Consider the following 17,630-nt stretch of genomic DNA (forward strand, 5'->3'; position numbering starts at 1 on the left):
ACAGCAGAGAAAGGCGGGTCCTGTGCCCCTTGCTGGATGCCCAGCCCTAGCCAAAGGCCCCGGCCAGCGCTCAGGACATCTCAGGACCCAGAGGTCAAGCACAGGGTGCAGGATCTGCTTTTCTCCGACCTTGGACTCCAAGTCATGCCCAGGTAATGGCCACCACCCATGACGATCCAGCTGCTGCCTTTGCTACCCCCACATTCAAGCAGCAGGCCAGGGACCCATGGCTCAAGGACAGCCCCTTTCCAGCTCAGAACAGGTCATGTCCCAGCTGAGCTGCTGTGGTCCTTGGGTTCCAGAAGGGTTCTGCCTCCTGCTGCCTCCCTCCTCCAGTGTCACTGCCAGTGAAGCGTGCCAAGCAGCCACTGTGACTCCATCCTGTCTCACCCAGAAGGCTCTGGAATAGCCATTGTCAGACTCTGTGACCCCGCCCCATCTGGCCCAGAACCACCTGGCGCTGGGAGCCAGCACTGCTCCATCCTCACGCATCAGCCGATCAATGCGGCCTCATGGCCGGCCACAGCACAGCTCCCCAGGGCCCAAGGGGAGGGGAGTAGAGATGACCAGGAGTCGCCACAGTGGCCGGGCCCTGGGCTGCTCCTGAGTAGTCAGAGTGGATACCAGAGGAGGTGGCAGGAGTACCTGGAGCCTGGTGGAGCACGGGGGCAGGTGCCCAGGCCCAGCCCAACAAGGGAAGGACACCCCTCCTCCTGCTGCTCCCAGCCACGGCTTCCCCAGACTGTGCTGCCAGACTTGGCCCTAACCCCATAGCCTAGAGGCCTGGTGCCTAGGGTGGGCATGGGACACTCCCCAGAAGGCCCAGGGTCATTGTGGCCAGGTCAAGGCCTCCCACATCCCTCAGCCTTGGTCCTTGCAGGAAGACAGCCCAGACCTGGGCCCTGAGCAGCAGCAAAGTCATGAGGGCGAGGTTTGGGGGCAAGAGGAGAGAGACAGGGACCCCCACCTGGGGCCAACATGGGGACACCCCCACCCCGAGGCTTCCCAGGAGCCCCTGGGGCCACTGTGTAAGAGGCACAGGGTCTCGGCAGCTGGACTCACTGTACCTGTGCCCGCCAACCCCTGCTAAGGATGAATCACAGGCCTGACCCTCCAACCAGGTCCCTACAGACCCCAGGAAGGTGCCCAGAGCAAGCCCCCTTACAGGAGGTTCAAGGCCTGGGTACAGGATGGGGCGGGTTCCCTCCTTTGGCCCTGTAAGCCAGGGCTCCCACCTCACATGTTGTGCAGCACCCAGTCTCCCAGCCACTGAGGCCTATGAGCCCATCGAGGAGGGCAGAGGGGGACTTTCCTGGCCAGAAGGTCCCTCCCTGGGGGCTCAGACATAGGTGAGAAGTCACTCCTGTTCACCCCAGGCATGGCAGGTTGGTGACTCACCAGCTCACAGCCCCAGGCCCCTGTCCAACGGGCTGTGCTGGATACCAGCAGTGGACAGAAGGGACTGTCAGGGCCTCTGCCTCAGGGCACAGCCTGCAGGCCTGCTGGACTGACCACCCTGGAGACAGGGCAGGCACTCCCAGGCAAGGCCTCCACAGCCCTGCAGCAACCCCCTCCCGTCCCCTCTGCAGTCAGGACACACCCAGTCCTGCCCAGCTCCCTTGGGGTCTGCGCCAGTGCTGTAGTGAGCCAGGACCCATGGGCCCAGTCTGGACACGAGGCCTGGCCCTCAGTCTCAGCTAAGCAAAGCTCTGACCCGGTCACAGCCGCACCCTGGGGAGGCCCTGCTGGAGACAACTTTGGACAGAGGCGAGGGACAGGTAGGACAAGAGACTCCCAGCCACCCCTCTCCAGAACACTGAGGTTAGCAGGGAGCAGGCTGCACTCTGGGACACAAGGGAACCTGCGGTCCCCCATCTCAGACACCCAGCCTCCACCAGTGCCACCTCCCCTCGAGGCTCCACAGCCCTCCTGGAGTCACAGCAGTGACCTGGCAGCGCCCCACGTCCCACACAACTAGGAAAGCAGCTCAGGATGTTGCTATGGCAACAGTGTCAGCGCCTGCGTCTGCTTATAGCCTGGGTGGCGCATGGGTGTCCTTACACCCAGACACACTGCATGCCACCCCCAGGCCCACACCCACACCTGTGGGTCTGCAGACGGCCTGCGGGCCACCCACAGGCCCACAGCCTGTGCATGGCTCTGCACCTGCACACCTGCGGGTCTCCATGTGTTGGGGCCTGTGTGTGCTGTGTACACACCATGCAGAGGCAAACGCATCCTGTACAAGGCCTCTGTGTTTCATCCGACAGACACACTGCCAGGGTAGAACCTGCCACCTCAGTCTTTCTCCACCTCACCCACAAGCACTTGGAGGCCCTGCTGAATGCTGCTGGCAGGAGCGGGAGGGGACACTCGGAAAAGTGGTCAGGGCAGGCACGGGTCCTGCAGCCCCACAGGCTGCTGACAGCTACCACAGTCAGACCCCACAGCATTCTGCCAGGGCCCAGAGCTGCAGATGCAGTTCAGCCCAACAGTAGGGGAAGCAGGCACAGGCCACATGGCGCCTCAGCCCCATGCCAGGCAGGGTGAGGAGAGGCACCTGGCACAGTTCAGCCCATGCAGTAGGGGAAGCAGGCACAGGCCACATGGCGCCTCAGCCCCATGCCAGGCGGGGTGAGGAGAGGCACCCGGCACAGTCGAGCTGCTACATGATCCCTGCTGGCTTCACTTCTGACTGCTGCTCTGTGACGAAATGTGTAGACTTCTGACAAAAAGCCACCATGTGGAGATGGGACTTCACAGGCTGCACAGCTGGAAGGGGTGACCCCCACACCAGGTCCAGTGGGAGCAGCCATCCTACAGACTACTCCAACCACAGAACAAGCCTGGCCCATGCAAACGCACGTGTCCTGGCATCCAGGACTGGGAGGGCCCAGCACCTGCCATCCAGTGCCCCCTTGGCAGATACAAGCTCAGCCATTCAGGGGTCAGCACAGATGGTCACATACTCCCCAGGGACACAGGCTGACGGGCCTTCTCTCAGGACATCCTGCTCCAGAGGACATAACGCCGATGGTGGGAGCTGAGCCAGGGTCACCACAGTGTCCCCAAGAACTATCCTGTTACTACCGGCAAAGGGCCCTCCCATAAGAAGGTGGGAGGATTGTCCTGTTGCTGCTGGCTCCAGCAATGGTTGCAGTAAGTCCAGCATCCCCGGACCTGTGGTGTCTTTAGGTAATGCTGGCCTCCACCAGCTGCAGTTCCACAGGACAGTGGGTGAAGACGAGATGAATGGCCCTGCTCCCAGGGTGCTGCCCAGAGGGAGCACTGAGCACAGCAACACGGCCTGCAAAAGCTAAGGGCAGAGAACCACGCTGGGACGAGGCCAGGAGGTCAGAGGTGACTCCATTCTCCGTCCAGCTTGGAGTTGTGAGCAAACGCCCAGAGAGGCAGTGTGCAACTTCCCTCTTTTGGAACATGAATGATGGGAAAGCAACAAAACATCTATGCTTTTACTCCAACTCATACTGAAGACATTTTTTTCTTCTTTTTCCCAGGGAGTGAAAGAGAGAAAAACAGAGCAAACAAGTCCTCCATGTGCTGGGACAGCTGAGAGCCAGTTACCTGGAGCTCCATTTGAGTTTCCAGTATGGAGGGGAGGAACCCTGACCTGAGCCACCCTTTGCTGCCTGCCCAGGTGCACCAGCAGGGAGGTGGGCATGCAGGGAGGGCAGCCAGGACCCCAACCACTGCTTTGATAAGGGTTGCTGGAGCTGAGCCCACTGCGCCACCAGGTCGGTCACTCGGGCTGACCTGCTCTAAATCCTCACCCCTAAGGGCTGATGCAGGTGGTGGCCTAGGTGCTATTCACTATTGGTGTGGATTTAGGTAACCGAGGACCACAGCTTTGAAAAAGGCAGTGATGTGCTGAGCCACTGTAGTCCCCACTGGAGAAAAACAACAGTAAAATGCATTAATGTAGAGGGAGGATCAGGATGATCAGCTCAACACAGGGGATCAGGTCAACACCACAGACACCAGGGATCAGGTCTACACTGGGGGATCAGCTCTACACCACAGCCATCAGGTCAACACCACAGCCACTAGGGATCAGCTCTATACCACAGCCACCAGGGTGATCAGGTCTACACCACAGCCACCAGGGATCAACTCAACAACACAGCCACCAGGGATCAACTCAACACCACAGCCACCAGGCCACTCCTCCAGATTTGAGGAGGGACAGGCCAAGTGGCTGCATTGGGTAAGGTGCCAAGACCCTGCTCCCAGGGCACAGCACATCAGCCACCCCCATGCAGTAACCCTAGTATGGATGGCAGGGAAGGACACCAAACCTTGGAAGGCACATGATCATCTCAACCAAGGTTCATGGTGATCCCCGGAAGGAGCATGAATCTGCAACTCACGGGGAAGTGAATGAGAGGCACACATGCAAGCTCTGTGTGCAAGTGCACGGCTGGGTGTGGGTCACATGGGCTGGGTGTGTGTGTACACGGGCTGTGTGTGTGTACACAGGCTGGGTGTGTGTGTACACAGGCTGGGTGTGTGTGTACACAGGCTGGGTGTGGGTCACACAGGCTGGGTGTGTGTGTACATGGGCTGGGTGTGTGTGTACATGGGCAGGGTGTGTGTGCACACGGGCTGGGTGTGTGTGTACACAAGCACGGTGTGTGTGTACATGGGCAGTGTGTGTGTACACAGGCACGGTGTGTGTGTACACGGGCAGGGTGTGTGTGTACATGGGCTGTGTGTGTGTGTACACGGGCAGGGTGTGTGTGTACATGGGCAGGGTGTGTGTGCACACGGGCAGGGTGTGTGTGTACATGGGCTGGGTGTGTGTGTACACGGGCAGGGTGTGTGTGTACACGGGCTGGGTGTGTGTGTACACGAGCACGGTGTGTGTGTACATGGGCTGGGTGTGTGTACACAGGCACGGTGTGTGTGTACACGGGTTGGGTGTGTGTGTACATGGGCTGTGTGTGTGTGTACATGGGCAGGGTGTGTGTGTACACGGGCACGGTGTGTGTGTACATGGGCAGGGTGTGTGTGTACATGGGCAGGGTGTGTGTGTACATGGGCACGGTGTGTGTGTACATGGGCTGGGTGTGTGTACGTGGGCTGGGTGTTGGTCATATGGGTGGGTGTGGGTCACTTAGGCTGGGTGTTGGTCACACGGCCTTGGTGTTGGTCACATGAGCTGGTTGGGTGTGTACACAGGCTGTGTGTGTATGTTCTCGAGCTAGGTGTGGGTCACACAGGCTGGGTGTGTATATATACTCAGGCTGGGTGTGTGTGCACTTGGACTAGGTGTGGGTCACACAGACTGGGTGTGGGTCACTTGGGCTGGGTGTGGGTCACTTGGGTTGGGTGTGGCTGCTGAGACAGACAGGAGGAGCCCCAGCACTCAAATCGGCGCCTCCACTTCCCATCCAGCTCCCAGCTGATGCTCTGAAGATGCGCCAAGTGCCTGGGCCCCTGCAGCCACAGGGGAGATCTGGAGGAGGCTCCCAGCTGCAGCCCAGTCATCCCTGACTGCTGCCTCCCCCTGGGGAGTGAGCCCACAGGTGGCCCTACTCACTCTCTCCATGTCTCCATGTCTGGGTCATTCTAGCTTTCAAATAAAAAAATAAGGACTTTTAAAGGGCCAGACCCCTGCCCCGTGCCCTCCGAAGGCCCCAGCTCGTCCTGACTGCAGATTTCCGGCTCAGACTTTGGAGTGAGAGACTTCCAAGCCTGGTGTAGCCCAGTGAACACAGATGCTCAATCACCCGTGGAACGCAGCCAAGAGGAACTCAGCAACCCGGAAAACCAACTGTGGAGTGCCAGGCTGGTGTAATATCCCCTAATCAATCAGTGCCAGAATGAAGGAGGAAATCTTACCACCACCACAAATAACGGGGAAGCGCGGCAAGTTCCAGCAGCCATTAATGAGGGCAAACAAAACCAGTGCGCTGAGAAGACGGAGGCAGCGGGCAGCACTCCAGGAGGGGCTCCAGCAGGGGCTCCTCTCAGCTCACGCTGCGGGTCCCTGACGGCCACACGGGGAGAACTGACAGTGGCTTCACCCACAGACAGAGACCATGGCGGGGCAGCCCCAAGAGTCACCAGTAAGACTAGGAGCGAGCAGGAAATGCCAAGACCATGACAAACCCAGCAACACCTGAAATCATAGAACAAGTCTGAGGAAAGCCAGGAAGGCACCTCAGGCCAGCCGTCATGGCCTGAGCCACAGGCCAGGGCACCCCAGGCCAGCCATCGTGGCCTGAGCCACGGGCCAGGGCACCTCAGGCCAGCCGTCGTGGCCTGAGCCACGGGCCAGCTGTTGTGGCCTGAGCCACGGGCCAGGGCACCTCAGGCCAGCCATCATGGCCTGAGCCACAGGCCAGGGCCACGGACCAGCTGTTGTGGCCTGAGCCACGGGCCAGGGCACCCCAGGCCAGCTGTCGTGGCCTGAGCCACGGGCCAGAGCACCTCAGGCCAGCCATCATGGCCTGAGCCACGGGCCAGGGCCACGGGCCAGCTGTTGTGGCCTGAGCCACGGACCAAGGCACCCCAGGTCAGCTGTTGTGGCCTGAGCCACGGGCATCACAGAGACCCTAGACGTCCTCAGAAAACCACAGGAGCGCCCACCCCTGCAACAATGAAAGGATGCAGAGCCACTAGGGCCACTACGCTCACTGTACTTGCCAGGAGTCAGTCAGGTACGGATGACCAAGGGCAGACCCAGGTTGGCAGGGCCACACCCACAAGCAGGCCGGCAGTTGTGAGCCAGCATGTGCCCAAAACGACAAGGAAAACTGAGATCCAACACCCATCCACATGGCAAGGAGGAGGAGGCCGAAGACCAGGGTAGGGCAATGGCCAGGACACAGGCAGCACCCCCTAGAATCTCTGAAGAACCCCTGGTGCGGAGCGGGCAACAAGGCCAAGAGAGGCTGGCACAGGCCAGGCCATAAGGAAGAACAAACCACCAAGCTACCCCCAAACGACAGGCTCTCCTCTGCCCCAGCGGACAGCCAGCTCCAGTGGCTGCAGGCATCCCCCCGCCCCAGGTTTGTCGGGGATGGGGGGTGTCTCCAAAGGCAGGAGCAGCCACAGCACTGGGCACATTTGTCAGCTCCGGGTCACAGCCCTAAAACAAGAGAATTGGTGATGTAAACTGAATTTTGGGACATGCTGCATTTCCACGGTAGAAGAATAATGCGCCTTCTGATCGGCACAGACAAGCAACCACTGGGACAGATCTAGCACAGGACATGTGGACCCCATGTCCCAACACCTGCCACCAAGAACAGAGGCACTTAGAACCCAGGAGAGCAAGCAAGTATGCCACCCTGAGCTAGTGTCCCCAGAAGTGACTGACATGCTTCCCGCATCCTTAGTTCTACAGAAATGGACGTGTCGCTCAAACTCAGTGTAACCTCTATAAGTCCCAAGATTGCCAAGGCCATTGTGGACTACAAAGACTCCGAGTCCACCACGAGCTGCCACTGAGGAGGCACCGCAGACACCCCACCCTGCCCCAGGCCCCTGGCCCTCGCAGTTCAGGGCCACCATCTCCCGCGAGCACACGGGCATGTCTGTCTCTCTCCACACCCACATTGGCTCAAGCCAATAAGCGGCAAGGCACCTGCAAGGCAGAGCTGTGTGTGGCTCCTGAGTGAACACACCTGTCCCCACCCCAAGGTTCCCCACCACAGACATTCAGGTCAGCCTTGCCAAGGACGCCTGCCCAAGGCCTGCAAGTGGTTTTGTGTGTGTAGCTGTGCGATCTGTGTGTCCCTGGGTGTGTGTGTGTGTGTGTGTGCGTGCGTGTGGCTGTGTCCGTGTGCAGGGAAGCCCCGGCGTGTGGCCCTGCTCTACCCTGCGACAGGGCCTCCCGTGCTGTGGAGCTCCCCGGGCGCGGGAGGAGCTGTGTCAGAGCTGCACTCGGCTGAGAGGCTGCCACTCGACAGCAGGTGTAAACACAGAGACTTCAGGCTCCTTCCAATTACGCCACTCTGCTGAGGAGTGAGCGCCCGTCCTCTGGAGGATTGGGTCCTTCAATTAAAAGGAATTTGAGTTCATTTGGTGAGCAGTTTCATGAGATTCCTGCACAGAGGTCTACTGCAGACGCTAGGGGTTGGGGCCCCAGGCTGGTTTGGGAGAGGAAGGAGTTCAGGCCCTGCCTGGCACTAGGGCACAGGTCATGCCTGGCTCTGGGCAGGTGGGCACAGGCCCTGTATGGCACTAGGTGGGCTCAGGCTCTGCCTGGCTCTGGGCAGGTGGGCACAGGCCTTGTCTGGCACTAGGTGGGGACAGGTCCTGCCTGGCTCTAGGGGGCTCAGGCCCTGCCTGGCTCTGGGCAGCTGGGCACAGGCCCTGCATGGCACTAGGTGGGCACAGGCCCCCAGGCCTCTAACCCATGCTGCTCTTCCCTGTGGAGCCCCCACCTCCTAGTCACACAGCCATGCCTGCAGCCCCCACACATCACCCACCACAGCCAGCCCTTGTGCTGAGCCACCACCGAGCCGCTCATGTGGAGAGGCCTCCCAGCTCTGTCCTGTGATGACAGGACAGTAGCCGGAGCCACAAAGGATGGACAGAACCACAGCAGCCAGCTGGGAGCCAGCGAGGCCCTGCCGGCCCTGGCTGCTGTGGCAAAGAGCAGCTGAGCCCCACGGACCGCCAACAACCACCACTGCCTGTCACTCAGCGTGTCCCCTGCACCCGCAGGGCACCTGGCTCACAGGAGGTGTTGGGAGGAGGCCAGCTCTGCACCGCACCTGGAAGTGGGCTGGGAAGGGTCTGAGGATGGCAGAGGGCAGCGAGGATGCTGGAGACTACGAGGAACCAGCAGGAAGAGGCCAGGGAGCCTGGGGCGAGCTCAGTAGGGAGACGCAACAGGCAGAGGCAGGTCTCCATGTAGAACTGGGCCCAGCATTCCATATGGGTTCCAGTTTGAGTTCAGGCTGCTCTACTTCCTATCCAGCTCCACGCTAATACGCCTGGGAAAGCAGCAGAGGTTGCCCCACGTGCTGGGCCCCTGCACCCACACGGGAGGCCAGATGGGGCTTCTGGCTCCTGGCTTGGACCTGGTCCAGCCTGGTTTTTGCAGCCATCTGGATGGAAGAGCTCTCCATCTTCCTAAGCTTGCCTTTCACATAAACAAAGTATCTGCCCAAGTCCAAGGAGAGTAAGGTTAAGACCCGCACGCCACCGGCACCAAGAGAAGAAAGGTGGAGACACAGGGCAACACCCAGGCCAAAGCAGGGCACAGGCAGAGGGCACAGAATGCCTCCCCAGGTCCCCTTCACACAGAAGCCTAGCTTCAGGCTCAGTCCTTGGAGGGCCACGTTTATGCCACCCACACTCCCCACAGCGCCCAGCCCTGGCACGGCCATCCCCACTGGGTTGCACCCACACCCCCCACAGTGCCCAGCCCTGGCACGGCCATCCCCACTGGGCTGCACCCACACCCCCCACAGTGCCCAGCCCTGGGACAGCCATCCCCACTGGGTTGCACCCACACCCCCCACAGCGCCCAGCCCTGGCATGGCCATCCCCACTGGGCTGCACCCACACCCCCCACAGTGCCCAGCCCTGGGACAGCCATCCCCACTGGGCTGCACCCACACCCCCCACAGTGCCCAGCCCTGGCACGGCTATCTTCAGCGCCAGTCCTCCCCACAAGGAGCCTGAGCAGATAGCCTGGGGGTGTGCCCAGGAACTCAGCACAGTGAGACTGCATATGGGGAGGGCCAGATGTGACAGTGGACAGGTGGGTGATGGCTCACACTTGAGGACACCTGAGGAAGGGCGGTCAGCGCAGATCCTCCAGGCAGGGCTGGGCAGCAGCGTCAGCACTGTCCTGTGAGTGCACCGAGTGCAGCAAGCTGCCCCATGACTGAGCACACGGCCTGGTGACTAGCCAGGCCAGTGCGCACAGAGCACCCCAAGGCCACAGGGCTGGTCACAACATCCAGCAGCAGGCCAGCATTCATGCTCTCCAGCTTCAAGGACTCTCAATCACCAGCACAGCTGAGACCCAGCCCTGGCCTGTACAGCGACGGGCGCTCACTGCTTCAGCTACAGGAGTCCCACTATGGGCAGGCAGACTCACGCCTGCCCTACCCGGCCTTGGGCTCAGGACCCGCTGGGCTCTGGACCCACTGTGCTTGGACCCCACTGGGCTCTGGACCTGCTGGGTTCTGGACCCACCGGGCTTGTACTCCGCTGGGCTCTGGACCCACTGGGCTCAGGACCCACTGGGCTCGGACCCCGCTGTACTCTGGATCTGCTACATGCTCGCTTCTGAGAGGCCTGGTACTCATCCTGCTGTCCTGTGAGCCCACACCCGGGGATGTGACAGCCACCAGGAGCGGCTGCCATGGACAGACCAGGATCCCTGGTCACCATCACAGGGAACCCATGGCTGACAGGCAGGGCCTCCCCATCGGGGGCAGAGCAAGAAGCAGGTCTGAGGTAGCAGTTACGCCCAGGAGCGGGACCAGGGTTTGGCCAGCCATGCTGGGCAACACTAGTGCATTTGTGCTCACACAGGGCCCTGGAGGGCATGTCTATTTCACACATTCTGGCCACACAGTAGCCATGCCTGAGGTGGGTGGGGATCCAGGGGTAGCGTCTTTGGAAGAGTACCTAGGGCAGCTTCCAGACAACATTACCTGTCCATGGGTCCTGCAACCCAGGGCAAGTGATGCCAGGATGGGAGTCTCAGGCCTGCCTTCCCCGGAAGCCAGGGTACATGCTCAGCCCTGGCCCTTAATACTAACAGCATACTATCTCCTCCACCCTGGCAAAGGGGCTCCTTGGGAAGAAACCCAGTGGACCAGGAGTGCATATGTGCCTGAAGCCACACAGTGGCATCCCAAGTAGCTGAAGGGTCAAGAACCAGCCGAGACATCATGTCACAGTGCCAAGCACCACACACAGCCAGGAGTCCACGGCAACTGAACAAGGACAAGGCCATTCCACAGGATTCTAGGCAGACACAATCCCCAGGGGCGGGGGCTGGAACCTACACATGGGCTACACATGCAGCTTCCTCCCCGGGGTGCAGGGTGGGCAGATCCTAATAAGGAGACTTCCACAGTCCAGGCTCCTTGGGGTCAGCTCAGTGCCTGCCCAGGAGTGGGTGCTGGGGAGGCAGAGAAGTGCAGGAACTCTGAGGAAGCCAATGGCACATGGACACCAATCACAGGACCGATGCCTCAGGACAAGCCAGGGATTTGGGGGGGTCCTCAGAGTGTGGATGCCGCATCATTTTCCTGTAACTCTAGATGTCCATGGGACCCTTCAAGTATCAGAAACGTGGACCTCATGTGACCCGGCAAGAGAAGCTCCAAGCAGGGCGGCCGGGAGCGGTTTCTCCCCTTACGTAACAACTGCACCACAGGGAAACGGTTGTCACGGGGGCGCAGGGAATTCATCATCACACCAGGGCACCGTGTGAGGGAAAGGGGACACCATTCATCACCATGCCAGGGCAGCGACAGCCACAGACCGGGGCACTCCCAGGCTCCACCTGCTTTGCTGGCCCTGGTCACTGAGACCCAGGCCACATGTGGCATCCACCCAGCTACTCCACATCCTGCACACGTGCGATGCCCCATGGCTACCCCACCCCCTACACACGTGCGATTCACCCACAGCCACCCTGCACCCTTCCCCCTACAGGACCCCATGACTGAGCACTGCCCCTCCCAGCAGCCACCTCAGCACAGGAGGCCAGGCCCCTTCCCAGCTATGGACCCCCGGCACTGGCTCCAAGCCTAGAGGAGACACAAGTACCAGGCATCGCCAGCCTTGCTATGGCACCCATGCGAGGCACAGTGGGCCCCAAGCACAGCCTCTTCCACTGGGAGGCGTGAGCCTCACTGCTATCACAGCTGTCCCCACGTGCTCTGAGCTGAGGGACCCACACCAGAGCTGGGCAAAGTGCGGGACTCCTATTTTTAATAAGCTGGAGGCAACACTAGCTCCCCCCACGTTGCCTCCTTGGCTCCAGAACTGAACCAATACCGTGCTGGGTTTCCACATGTGCAGCAGCCAGCAAGGATGGGTCAAGGCTCCTGGGGTGGCCAGGGAGACGGAAGCGAACCGAGGCACGAGGGGGCCAGGGCAGACATCTGAGATCCCTGTGCTTGCTTTGGCTTTTAAAATAACAAATTCAAGTCCACGGTTAAGTTGTTTCTGGATGAAACAGGCGTTCCAGCTTTTAAAAAATAACCTTGACTGCATTAATTACAATATTTCTCCCAATTTGTCCCAGACCACAACCATGATTGTCCAGCAGGCTGGGCCAGTCTGTATTTGGGAAAGGGGTGGCTGGGCTTGTGACCATCCAGGGGTCACATCTAGGCTGGGTGCTCATCCTGGAAGGAGGTATGTCTAGGGGGCTCCAGGCACGGGCACCAGACAGGCAGGGGCCGGGAGGACCAGCCCAGGGCGGGGCAGGACAGAGCAAGGTAGACCACAATGGGGCAGGGTAGGGCAGACAACGGCCAGGCAGGGCAGACCACAGCAGGGCAGGGCAAGCTGGACCACAGCAGGGGCTGGGGGGGCCACAGCCGGGACAGGGCAGGCCAGCCCTACCCACAGCTCTACAACAGAAGGACTCAGCCACCCTTGCCCACTGGCATCCCCATATCTGCACTGGAGTCAGACAAAGCCGGGCGTAACTTCCAGGAGCAGGTGCAGGCAGTGTCCAGAACAGGATGCTAACCCTGGTGACACAGCTGCCTGAGACAGAGCAAAGCACACGGGCACACCACAGGCTACAGTGTCTCAGTTCTGGCTACTCACTGGCAACTTTGAAACAAGTGCCAGGTGGGTCAGACAGCAAGGAAGGGCTTCCCACAGGCCCAGCCAGGAGCAACTGGCTTGGGCTCATCTTGGCTGGGAAGGGGGGCAGTGCCTTGGGGTGGCTGGGGTCTTGGCCATGTTTAACCCCACTGTCCACCACTGGGTTCCTGCTGTTCAAACCGTATGTATCCCAGGCCCAGCAGGGTCTGAATTGCAGAGTGCCAGGCCTCTGCCGACCTGGGAGCTGTTCCTGTATGAGGGGCTGATCAGAGCTGTCCTGGCAACCTTTCAAGGCTTGGCCGCCTCCAGCTGCCCTGGGTTCCTTGTTTGCTCCGAGAAGAACTGTGCCCAGCAAAAACTGCCTCTCAGGCCTTTTCCATTTACTTCCCAACCAGAAAGCTGGGTGGTTAAATTTTTAAAAGAAAAGCCAGTTTATTTTTAGCATTGTAAAATGCACAACCAGATGGGTAGACACGCGGAGCTGACATTTGTTACATAAAAAAGTCCCACAGTTGGTCGCAAGTCCGTCCCAAAGCCGCCTTGTCAGGTGGGGGCGGGAGATGCTGTGTCCAGCTCCATGGCTGCCTGAAGGCCCACCTGGGATGCAGTTGCCCGCCTGGAACCTGCAGGTCCAGGAAGCATGAGAGCAAAGCTGTAGGGTGGGCTGGGACCACACACCCTCTCAACCCTCATACACACACAGATCCCAGGCTCCCAGGCTCCCGGGGTCACCGCTGTAACCAGTGTCCACCAGCTGGTGCAGGTCCTGGCAACTACAGCCACCACAGTCCCATGTGGACGGGGAGGGGCATGAAGCAATACCACCTCCACCCTCAGTGCCCTCCCCCAGGTCAGGCAGCAAGGGCAAAGGCATTGATTGAAACTCAAGTGCACTTCCGATGCGTCCCTCAAACGGGGCACCATCACTCGGCTCTGTGTGCTCTGGGTGGCGGCACAAGGAAACAGCAGGTGTGGGGCCATCATGGGAGAGGCCAGGGCCACGCAGAGGGCCCCAGAAGTCGCTGGGAGCCATGAGCCAGCAGGAGTCCAGACACAGAGTGGGGACTCTGGCCTGCTGTTGGGGGCTGAAAGAATTAACTGCAACCGAGATGGGGGCTGAAATGCCCACACCATGCTCAGCCAGGATCAGTCACATGTTGTGGCCAATGGACTGCCATGTTCCAGGTCAAAGCAGACCACAGACCCCCGAGAGGGAGTACATGCCCACGCACCCCTGGGTCAGCCGTGTAACACTGCGCCAGGGGGACTCCCCAGGCAGGTGTGGATGAAGCTGACCACACAGAAATTACACACAACTGTACCAACAAATAAGCTGCAGCATCAAAGGCTAAATGGCAAACCAGTGAGAGGCTGTGAAAGAGTACGCCTTACATGTGAAGAGGGGAGGAGGGAAGTGACGGCCAGGATGGAGGGAGGCGGAAAACACAAAGGCAACCGTGTAAATGGCTCTAATCTCATTTGTAGCCAAAGAAATGGCACAGCACTCAGGCCATCTTGTCCAGGGCACACAGGGGCGAGCCCAGCGACCTACCCCTCCTAACGACCCCATTCACAGTGAACCCAATGGCCCCACGTGCCCCGGCGTGGGCGGACACCACTGCACACCCAGAGCGTGGGGCGGCGGCTGCTATGCACGCTGCACGTCTCCCATGGAGTCCTCCGCCTGGCCAAGGTGCAGCCTGTGCAAGACGCCAGGTGCACAGACACGTCGGCACCAGGAGCTCAGAGATCGTCACAAGTGGAGAAACCCTCACATCCGTCACCAGGAGGTGGGGAAGGTCCACCTTATGGGGGACGGACACCTAGCCGGTGCTGGAGTCCACCGCTCCCCACTGACTCTGCCTCAACTGTAGTTCCTGGGGCCGGGGCCAGAGTCTATCGAGTGTCACACACAGGCCCGGTTAGGAATGAGGGTGGCCAATTCAGCCAACAGGAAAACGCTCCATGGCGAGACACCACGACTTGCATGCTTGACAGAGCTGCCGTGGTGCCCAGCAGGGTCAAATGGCAAAGCAGTGGAAGCTGAGCTTGCACAGGGAAAGGCGTGCATTCCTTGAAGGCACCAGGCACAGGTGCTCACTCAGCCCCGCACCCTCTCTTCTAAGCAGACCCACTCCTCAGCCCTGAAATCAGAACCTTGGGTTCTCAAAGCCTGACTCCCCCTGCAGAGGGCTCCCACAAAACCCCACACCCCCCAAGCCAGGTGCTGCCCCATATGGGGGCCACAGCCCTTGGGACAGGCTGGCACTCAGTGGATGGTGCTAGGGATGCCTCCCGGGACCACAGCAGGTGGGAGCAGAGGGTCCTGCCCAGCCCCGCCCAGCTCCACACGCCCCGAACCAGCTCCTGCCTCCTGTGGACTTCCTCACAGAGGAAGGGAAAAGACGTGTATGGCCCTGTCGTGTGCCCCTGCCCCACATCTGCCACGTAAAGATAGTGTCCCAAAGAATGCACAGCACGGCTCAGGGTGGAGATTTACCTGGTGCTTTGTTAAGCTGCCCTCTCACTACCCGGAAACCACATGCAAAACAGTAATTAGGTTTATAATCTAAAAAAGTTATCAGATGGTCTGTTGTTGCCATAGTAACCATGCAGTGCCCAGCATGGCACCACCACCTCCTTGTGCCGCACCTCAGGAGGGACCAAGAGGGAGAGTCGGGGCCACGCCCCTTCCTGGAAGGCTCCCTGAGCTGGGACCCAGGCCATGGCGGGAACACGCACCTTCACACGCACAGCCACCCTGCACGGCATGGTACGGCGTCTGCCACCCAGGACTAGATGCCAGGACATGGAGAGCAACCAGCACAAAGTGCCCACAGCTGACCTCACAGATCCAGTCTGCCCCTGCGTGCCTGCTTCACTCCCACTCCCGTGTTACACGCATGACACAGGTGTCACACCCCAGCATGGTGTGCAGGGTCCCAGCTGCCCCAGCGCCCTGAGGAATGCTGGCCACAGCCCCACGGACACCAACATGGGCTGAGGTCACCTGTCACTGTTGCGATGCTAAAGTGATTTACTAGAAACACAAAGCTGGGGCCTGACAGAAAAAGACCCAGCCCACTTCGGTAGACGCCCACCAACGAGAATGTCCACCGTTCTAAGATGTCAATGGGCAAGGCCTGCAGAAAGAAGCCCGGCGGGTCTGCCCGTGCCTGTGACAGCACCCTGGGGGCTACTGCCTGCCACCACCCCTGCGGCACACCCCAGAGCCTTCACCCGGGGGACCTCACACCGCACCCGCCTCCAGGGCGGCCCAGAGCCCAGACCCATCCATCTCTGCCTCTCGCCCCCGCGCCACCTGTGGCACCCGAGTCCCAATTCACAACTCGCACGCCCCGGGGCGGGCGAGCGCTAGGAAATAGAAACACCGAGCCCCCGCAGCGCGGGTGGCTTCGCGCCTCGGCCCGCCAGCTCCGCGCCACGGGTGGAGGGGCCCCCGGGGCCCGGCGCGCCCAGGGGCCAGCCCCGCTCACCGTCCTCCTTGTCGTCAAACACCGGCCTGCGCGCCGTGGCCGCCGACATGGACGAGCCCATCCTCTTCTTCCACTTGCTCCACGAGAACAGGGGGCGCGGCTGGGAGCGGCCATCGCCGGCGTCCCGGGCCCTGGGCGGGCCGGCGGCGGGCGGCGGCTGGGCGAGGGGCGCGTCGGCGCCGAGGGGGCGCGCGCGGCCGGGGGGCGGCGAGCCGGGGGGCGCCGCAGCGCTGCTGCCTCTGCGCTCGGCGCCGCTCCTCATCACGGGGCCGGGGGGCGCGCCGCGGCCGGGCTCGGGAGCATGGCCGACGCAGGGGCCGGGCGCGGGAGCCGAAGGGCCGGCAGCGCCGCCGCGCGCCCAGCCAGCCGGGCGCTCGGAGCTCGCGGGCGGCCCGGGCGAGCGCGTGGAGGCGGGCCGGGGCGGGGCCGGGGCGGGGCCTGCGCCGAGCCCAGGCCGGGGAGCCGCGGGCCTGGGCGCCGGGGTGGCCGAGGGTGCGCTTGGCTACGTCGGGTGCGGCGGGAAGGCCGGGCACGGGAGCGCCTCGGCCAGCGGGGTCCTGGGGGTCCTCTCTGCTTCCGCAGCCGCGCCACCCGGGTGCGATGTGCCGCCCCCTCGGGGGGTCTGCGGTGGGCGCCTCGCGAGGCAGCCGGGGATGCGATGGCCGCGGCGCACGGTCGGGTCAGGGCGCGGGCCCGTCCTGTGGCTGCTGCCCGCGTGGGGCGGGGCCGCGAACGCGCGCTCACGCCGGCGCGTGCTCGCAGACCCGGGCGGCGCCGAGGCCGTGCGCCCAGCCCGCCAGTGTCCCACGTGGACCGGCGCGCCCGGCTCCCCCGGGAGGCTCCCGCGCAGCAGGGGTGGTGAACGCAGGTAGTCCGGGGCCTCCGGCCTTACCGTATCCGACAGAGACCTGGACACTTACTGGGCGGGCTTGCCCCCTGCAGCCGTGTCCGCACCGCTGTCCCGGGCTTATGTTGTTTCCTTCCGCGAGAAGCGGGATGCTCTTGCTGTTGCTGCGCAGGCGATGGTCAGCGCACGGCCCCTAGGACCTGCCCTCTCCGGCCACACGATTTCCAGTGCTGTTTGTGGCAACAAAGCTGTCAGGCAGGGGAACTGGAACCTGGGTCCCTCAGGGACTCAGGACCCAAGCCACCTACCTGCCCACCTGCCTTGGACACTGGAACGGGGTGGGAGGTGGCTTGCGGAGGAGGTCAGCTGCTGTGTTGAGCTTCTGTAATTCAAAGATAGTTTGACTCATTCCACCAGGGCGCCCCAGCCAGATGCAGGCAGACGCAGTCCATGGTGGCTGGAGCCCAGGGTGCTGCTACTGGGGGGGGTCCCAGGGCGCC

The 17,630-nt window shown here is 61.5% G+C and overlaps 1 protein-coding gene across 3 annotated transcripts in view; it reads right to left on the reverse strand.

The window, feature by feature from the left end:
- The window catches only part of STK32C (serine/threonine kinase 32C), a 31,596-nt gene extending 14,785 nt beyond the window's left edge, over nt 1-16,811 (reverse strand). The window contains exon 1 of one of the 3 annotated variants that reach the window (XM_058671260.1): nt 16,284-16,811. In XM_058671260.1, coding sequence (XP_058527243.1) covers nt 16,284-16,545 — 262 coding nt within the window. In that variant the 5' untranslated portion in view covers nt 16,546-16,811. The remainder of the gene's footprint in view (nt 1-16,283) is intronic. The other 2 variants (XM_058671259.1, XM_004579733.2) reach the window with 2 other exon arrangements.
- Between the last annotated feature and the right edge of the window lie 819 nt (nt 16,812-17,630).

Source organism: Ochotona princeps, chromosome 13 (genome assembly GCF_030435755.1).
Source record: "Ochotona princeps isolate mOchPri1 chromosome 13, mOchPri1.hap1, whole genome shotgun sequence".
Classification (NCBI taxonomy): Eukaryota; Metazoa; Chordata; class Mammalia; order Lagomorpha; family Ochotonidae; genus Ochotona; species Ochotona princeps.